The sequence below is a fragment of the Loa loa genome (genome assembly GCF_000183805.2).
Source record: "Loa loa unplaced genomic scaffold supercont3.92, whole genome shotgun sequence".
Taxonomy (NCBI): Eukaryota; Metazoa; Nematoda; class Chromadorea; order Rhabditida; family Onchocercidae; genus Loa; species Loa loa.
This window is the reverse complement of record NW_018108272.1, coordinates 147,625-155,552: the sequence shown is the minus strand read 5'-3', so window position 1 is coordinate 155,552 and position 7,928 is coordinate 147,625. Positions and strand designations below refer to the sequence as shown.

At 34.6% G+C, this 7,928-nt stretch overlaps 1 protein-coding gene across 1 annotated transcript in view; it reads left to right on the top strand.

Annotated features, from left to right (window-relative positions):
• Positions 1-6,860, top strand: part of LOAG_17559 (filamin/ABP280 repeat family protein) — a gene marked incomplete at its 5' end in the record, with an annotated part of 12,779 nt that extends 5,919 nt beyond the window's left edge. Inside the window, 14 exons of the mRNA XM_020450219.1 lie at positions 635-746; positions 2,632-2,738; positions 2,822-2,918; positions 3,170-3,322; positions 3,436-3,512; positions 3,648-3,868; positions 3,937-4,132; positions 4,529-4,627; positions 4,747-4,968; positions 5,114-5,351; positions 5,659-5,721; positions 6,119-6,204; positions 6,318-6,468; positions 6,657-6,860. Of these exons, the coding sequence (XP_020306141.1) occupies positions 635-746; positions 2,632-2,738; positions 2,822-2,918; positions 3,170-3,322; positions 3,436-3,512; positions 3,648-3,868; positions 3,937-4,132; positions 4,529-4,627; positions 4,747-4,968; positions 5,114-5,351; positions 5,659-5,721; positions 6,119-6,204; positions 6,318-6,468; positions 6,657-6,841 (2,007 nt within the window). The 3' untranslated portion in view covers positions 6,842-6,860. The remainder of the gene's footprint in view (positions 1-634; positions 747-2,631; positions 2,739-2,821; positions 2,919-3,169; positions 3,323-3,435; positions 3,513-3,647; positions 3,869-3,936; positions 4,133-4,528; positions 4,628-4,746; positions 4,969-5,113; positions 5,352-5,658; positions 5,722-6,118; positions 6,205-6,317; positions 6,469-6,656) is intronic.
• Between the last annotated feature and the right edge of the window lie 1,068 nt (positions 6,861-7,928).

Sequence of the window (7,928 nt, the reverse complement as noted above, 5' to 3'; positions counted from 1 at the left end):
AACTGAAGACGAACTGAAAAAGAAAAGGTAGAATGAATATAGAAATCTGAAATAAAAAATGCAGCAATTTACCAAAACCACAGGTTTTGCAGCAGCTCAGAAGATCATCCGCTGAAAGTGTTACTTGTTCTTTCCCTTCGACATAATGCAAATCCGATCTGACATCGCTTCCACAGCAGCTACTGCCCAACATGAACCTGAACTACTTTTCAAAATATAGATATCAAATATTTGGAGCATCTGCGCAGAATCGTCAAGCTTTCTGGAAAACCAATAAGAAATTCCCCTTTCATTGTATTTGTGACAGATGAAGGCCAAAAGCGATCGCATTTATCTCTTAAATCAACGGCAATATTGGAGGTTTATTCCATACAATTTATTTCTAGTTTTCTACTTTTTTTTTTTTTTGTAGTAAGTACAGAAATCTTTTTATATTTAGTATCTCTCAATTGAGCTAAGCGCCGTGTATGCTTGCAAATAAATCGTTTTTGCAATTCCGGTTTTGTCTTAAAAAAAATTCAATATACAATGAAAGCCGTTATTATATTTGAAACTTTAAGCTGTTATTTTTAGCCATATTTTTTATTTTGTATTTTGATGTTGTTCGAGCTATTTATCCCTTCAAAATTTGCAGATCTCATTTAATATTGACAGTGCTGAAATTGATGAACTATCAGGATCAGTAAAAAGTCCAAGTGGGATTGAAGAGCCATGCATCATTCGTCAGATTGATCACGCCCACATCGGTACTTTTTTTTCATTTTTCGTTTCTTGATATTGTTTGATGTTGAATGACGAAAGTAAATGGAATCGTTGTATTTTGGCTTTTTGCATAGACTTTAAAAGTTATTAATCGTGATAATCGTCAATCAGACTGAGCAATATCAGTAATTTGTACAAGGAATGGATTATTCGAAAAAAAACTAATTTGTACGACGAATGAATTATTCTAAAAAAAAAAACTTTCCCGAAACTGTAAGGTTCACCTTTTTTCATATCATGACAAAGTTGTGACTGAGCATTGCTATCTCGAAAACTTCGGTCCAGGTCAACCAGCAGAAACATCCTGGCCCACCTCAAAGTTTTGTACAGATGTCTTGTTTAACATTACATATTTTTCTGTTGTATTTTAAATTACTTAATACTGCGTTGTTTCGAAAGTAATTGTCGTTTGATCGTGACCCCAAATTACTCTTAAGTTGGTCTAAACACTTTTACACACTCATTATTTATTAATCGAAGTAGGTTCTACTACTTGACATATTTTTGTCAACGAGAAATATGTTTAGTTATTTCTGTGGCATAGGAGCATGTGCTTTGGATTTCGACAATTTTTTGGAAAGTATTTTTTATAAAGTGATGTTGTAAGGCACTTTCCTACAAACGATTATGGTGCTAATTGAGGGAATGAGAAGTAAAATGAGTATGAGGATGAGGTAAAAAATTAGTCGATCCCAATGTGGTTAGGCGTTGTAAGAGAAACTGAGTCTTCTTTCTTGACCAAGCTGAAAGCATTGGAATTTCTGGTGTCATCGACTTGCTGCATAAACTTCTCACATATCATAATTTCCACCAAGAGAAATGCTGTAGACTACCAAATAATAACCACGACGTTTTTTCGCTGAGGATCTAATCTTGGAAAGTGTCTTCTTATTCAACCACTAAGCTAGTAGTTCCCGGTTATGGGAATAGTTGTATGCAATTCAATTGCAATCAAAAATTGGACCACCGCAGAGCAAATGATATATAAATTTATGATTAATTTGTGACTGATTGTACGGCAAAGCATGAAAATTGAAATCCTTCATATAGGAGATGATAACGTTAAATGCACTTGTACAGAACTAATTTTTGATTTTTCAGCCTATGTCTTTTACAGTCGTTTTTCTTGAAGTTTTCTAGCAAGTTTCTCTCTTCATCTCTTTACTCTTACTTGGAAAGTTCTGGATCTTCGATGTCAGTTTTCGTTTCTTACATTAAATCCTCAATATTTTGTGCTCAATGGCTCCCGTAACCTCAAACATTTAGACCACCGGAAAATGTCAGTTTTGCCAACATGGCATCCCATGTAATATGATTTAGTTCAATTCCTTGTGGAAAAATTGAATATATTCTTTTAATTCAGTCTTTTTTACTAGATTCAAATAAATTGATTCTCTCTATTATTTTTTTGCACTTGATTAGAATGGAATGTCGGATTTTTGGGTTTAACACAGAAAAGATGAGGAATCTTGTCTATTTTTAGTAGTCCTTCGCTGCATATCAATGACTTTCCAGAGTGCAATTTAAAATTTGGCTCATTTTGTTTGGTAATTTTAGAAACTGAAAGTCTTGAATAGTGTATATCTGTTAAAACCGATATGAAAACATACTAAGGCAGGAAGTGCTAGCGAAATGCTGAAGTTTCAGGCAATTTTAAAAAATAAAACTACAAAAGATAAAACTGCCCGTTTTGTATACAATCTAAGTTGCAGATGGGTTAAGCTTGAGGCTTGTTATTCGAAGTTATAAGCCTCTTTCTTGTGGGAAATGATGATAATCTTCATCTGTACGTATGATGATGCATTAGTGGCTGAACAGGCTAGCGTTCTTAGTTGACAGGAATCACTCTTTTATTGTAACAGTTTTTAGGTATCTCATTTTCACCACGTGAAATGGGTGAACATTTGATCACTGTTAAAAAGAATAAACAAGTTATACAGCAATCGAATTGCCGAGCCGAAGTTATTAAAAATCAAGTGAGTGTGTGGACTTTTTACCACTTTTCTGGTTGCATACTGTAAAGGAAAACATATGACTTATCATTCATGGCTTGTTTTAGACTGGAGATGCGTCTAAAGTTGTTGTTACTGGAACAGGTAAAGCGAATGCTATTTGTCAGCAAGACAATAGTGTGACAATCAACATGGGTGATGCTGGTAATATTTGCGTTACTGTTTGAAAAACGTCTTTCGTGTTAGATTTGTGTTTGTAGAGCAGAATTAAAGACAAGCTTTGCAGTTATAGAGTTCGTTCATATAAAGTTCGTTCTTTGATTCTATTCTCATTGATTTTTTTTGTTACCAAAGATTTTTCTCTTTTTTTTGTTACTTAAGATGTTCCCCTCCCTTTACAGCTCTTAGTTATAAGATGATGCTTTTCTCTTGGCAGCATATTTTTAGTTTTTCAGGTTGTGGTGATTTATCAGTATCAATTCTAGGACCATCAGAAGCTGAATTAAGGTGTATAGAAAATAAAGAAGGTTTAGCTAATATCGTTTATAGACCTACCGAACCTGGAATTTATATTTTATCTGTGAAATTTGCCGGTTCGCATGTAAATGGTTAGTACGAATCATATTATTTCAGTCCACAATGTTATGGTTGAGGGAAGAGTCTTCATGGAAAAGTTTATGGAATTTATGGGAAGAAACTTTATGAAATTTTATGCTTTTAGATAGCCCATTCACAATTAATTGTACCGGAAAAGGAATGGGTGTCGTAAAAGAAAGCGTCAAAAAGGAAGTGAAACAGGTGAATATGTTTTGTTTTTGGTGAAGATTGCAAATATTTTTGATGTTGCGAACTATATTAGAATTTGTTTTCGTGAGCTGTGAGCTGGCATTATTATTCCATTTCATCAAAGAAATATTGTAAAATTACCTCTAGGCACCAATAGTTCTACCTGAACAAGATACTGCTTTGTATTTGCAACTGGAAAATGTATCACCAATGAACACGAAAGCAAAAGTCGTTGATCCTAATGGATACAGCGAAGATGTTGAAGTTCGTGATCTTGGTGACAGCCTTTATCGGATTGAATTCAGACCTGTAGTAGATGGCCCGCACGCAGTTTCTATTTTCTACAAAGGACGGCATGTTTCAGGTAGGTTATGAAAATTGAAGACTTCAAATAATTAGAAAACATTCTGAAAACAGTGTTTTTCTTTGTAGGGAGTCCCTTCCAGTTCACTGTAGGATATATAACAGAAATGGGTGCACACAGGGTACGAGCAGTAGGAGTTGGGTTGAAACGAGCAGAAGTTAACAGGAAACAGTCTTTCAATCTTTATACCCGAGAAGCTGGACGAGGAGAACTTGAAGTAGTGGTAGAGGGACCATCAAAAGCCGAATTGCAATTCCATGAACATGAGGTGAAATTTTCTCGTGCAAAAGCAGGAGTTTATTACGGGAAGGGACATTGTCAGATTTCATTCCCTCAAAATAGGATCGTGAGGTGAACTAATATAAAAATTTTAAATTATTTTACATGATTTTTTGCAAATCAAAAGAAAATTATTTGACTCTTTGACTCTAGGGCACATTATATCTTTTTTACACTCTGAGACTGTAGCGAAATTTGCTGCAATCAATGGAAAAAAGACGACGTGTGTCACCGGAGTTAAATAATTTCTTTTTGATTAGTTGAATTATTTGCAGGTGGTATTGCTTGGATTCTTATCTAAAATCCTTAAAATCACTCTGCTAAGCCGAATCCAGGAAATCCTTACGTTTAGTACCCTCGTTTTTCATCATCACAGTTTTTTCAGGATGGGAACTGTCATTTCGATTATAAAGTTACAAAACCAGGAGAATACCTTATATCAGCCAAATTCAATGCTGAACATATACCAGACTCACCGTTCAAAGTTCTTAACTCTTACTTGTTCATGTTTTTAGATCACTGGAAGCATTAGGCATTTCTGACAATTTGTGATGGGATGACTCTTTAATTTCGTTATCTCATGTCATATTTTGATTTTTTAAGATATTTGTTACTCCCGCATCTGGAGAAGCTCGCCGTCTGGAATTAATATCATTCTCAGATTCTGGAACGCCAGGTGAAGTATGTGCTTTTTTGGTAAGTAGAAATGGTGCGGTAGGTCATCTGGAAGCGAAGCTTCATACACCGTGCAACAAGATTGAAGCAGTCGATGTCCTCCCAATTGATGGAAATGATTCATACTGCATCCGGTTCATTCCTTTGGAGGTCTTTTTTTTTGTCCATTCAGTTTATATCATATTCAGATCACAAATTTCCCTTCTTCATATATTCTAAAGAACCTAATTCTTGGATTCATCCTTACCTTTTGAGGTTTATCTGTTTATTCTTGTTGTTATTAGACAACTTCTAGACTGGAGACTATTACGTTGATGTGACGCTTGATGGTGCACCTATGCATGGCTCACCTTTCCATTTCCGGATTGGCACAAATGGCAATAGTGATCCATCAATCATAACAGTGACTGGTGACGGTATTCGTGGCGGGCAAACTGGTCAGATCTCTAAATTTATTATCAGTACTTGCAATGCTGGAACCGGACTTCTTCAAATTCAGATTAATGGACCATCGAAAGTCACTATGAATGCATGTGAGGTAACACTTATTCATTTTCATTTCATTTTGTAGTTGTTTTAGTCACAATTAGTCGTTGTTTTTAAGCTGGTGATAAGCTGGCAAAATTACTGGTGGATTTTTGTAAACCGCCCAGTCTTTGTCAAAATGTATGAGATGTTCTTCTATACACAATAAATTTCTACATTATTTCAAAATGTCCTTTGGAGATAGATCAAAATTTAGTGATGCGACTGGGTAAGCTATAGTCTCTTTTCATATCAACATTGTCAGTCATCATTCTGTCTTTAAGTAATGATTATTTGTTTTTCATATCGAACAAGGTTATAAAGTGTTTTACGTTGCATCAGTGCCTGGACCATATTATGTCACTATTAAATATTCAGGTCTGTTTAAAAAATGGAAAATAAAGTATGGAGCTTTTACTTTTATCTACAGGAAATCTGTCTTTTTGCTCTTTCCATTACATCGTCAAATCGTTAATTGACCACAGAAAGTTAAATTGCTGGTGATGTGACGGAAAGTTTGAAAGTTAAAATTGTGGCGGAAAATTAAATTGATGGTGAAAAGCGGGATTAAATTGCGAGTAGGGATCTCATAAATTTAATATACATCGCTGATAGCGAAATATATCCTTTCTTTCAAATTTACTGAACAGCGTCATTTATTAGCTTATGTTTCTCCTTTTTCGCTTCAAAATGATATCAAATTTAGCTTAACCTTGAATTGCTTCAAACTTTATTGCTTGAAGCAATTAACCAATTAACCTATATCTTTTTACAGGTGTTCATATTCCTGGCTCCCCCTTCAAGGTAGTTGTGGAAGGTAAAAAGCTTGGTGATAGCAAGCCAGACAGTTCATTAATCAAGGTTATTTTGCTTTGTTCCACTTTGTCGTCAGTTCATAGGTAATAAAGGTAAATAGATGCCGGTATTTTTGCTTAAATTTTTTAAAAGAAATGTAAGAGGATATCAAATTTTAGATTGATGCGTTCCCTAAAGTCAGAAAGGAAATAATTCAACAAGTTCCGGTTTTTTCTGGTGATGCGGACAGGGTTATAGTGAAGGGTCCTGGCTTGAATAAATTTTTTCCTGGTCAGTCGGCCATCTTCAACATTGACACTAGTCTCGCAGGTTCGTTTTTTCTTGACGAGTGCTTTAAATGTGCAAATTCGTTTATTTCCAACGAAGAAATGAACTTTGGATAAGGTTGGTGAAGAGAAAAAAAAAAACCATGGTAGTAGTTATGGATCAGTAGTGTTATTTTAATCTGAATAGTGAATCCAAAAAATAACTGATAAGAAACTTAATCATTTGTTAAGGAGACAATGTTTTGTATGTTGGTCTATTCACATCGAAAGGGCCATGCGAACAAATTGCACTGCAAAATCTTGGTAATAGCCATTATATGGTCAAGTATGTTGTTCAGGAAGAGGTCAAAGGTTTTATTTATATAAAGTACGGTGATGTAAATGTACCGGGTTCACCGTTCGCTATTTCATTTTAAGAATCTCTTTTAAATTTCCGTCATCTTAAAACGGTATTTATGACAGTTCATTGCTCCATATACTAAGTGGCTTTTCTTTAATTTCTTCCACAAATACAGGCGAAACTTTTCCACATTGCTTTTTTATCCCTTTTTCATTATCAGTTTTCCCTAAAATGAATTGCATTCCGTGTTGTTAATGTTACGAATTTGATAGGACGCACTTTTGTTTAAATCACTTACTGTTCATAATTTCTTCATCGATGTTACAGAAGGACTGTCCTTCGTTGGATTTATGAGTTTTGCCCGTGAATTTGTTATTCATAAATCATCTTGAATTAAAAAATCACCCATTTAAAAATCCTGTTTCTGTAATGAAGATGTTTCTTGTTCATATCGTTGACTACAAACATGCAAGGAGGTAAAGGATGCAAATGCTGCAACTCTCGTTTAAATATCCTGGATGTTAATTTTTCTGCTGTATTTAATTTCAAAATGAATCAATAAAAATTCACTCTAAAATGGATTTGGACGGAATTTTCCTATGAGCAGTTGCGGTTTTATGTTTTAAGACGTTAACTTGTTCAAAGTCATAAAAATACATGAATTTTTCATGTATTTTGCAAATGTAATAGAACATTGTTATGATTATCATCTTTTCTATCCTTAAAGTCAAATCAAAAGAATGATCAGACTGAGATCCCGGATAGATGTGGATCCTCATATTCATTTCATTTCCTGTGAAAAGCTATCGCCGAGGAAGTGCATCCCCAACTGGTAGTAGTATCTTCCGTTATTTGCAGCGCTCATTCCACAAATAGCCTTTGTCATGATATTAAATCATCGTTTCCATCGGAAGTTTCCTCCACTTGTTATTAGTTTTATTTCACACGTGCAGCTTATCGTCTTCGATCTATAGATTACAGTGAGATCAGGTTCTCCATTCAAAAGAACTTCCTCTTATCTCAATTTTACGTCATTTTATGACCATTTCATGTTTTTCCGCTATTGAATGTTACTGGATGGTTGATCAAATATTTGGATCGAAAGACTGTCAGTTGCTGTTTTTTTTTTTTCAAAAGACTGTCCATCTGCGATTTCAAAGGGT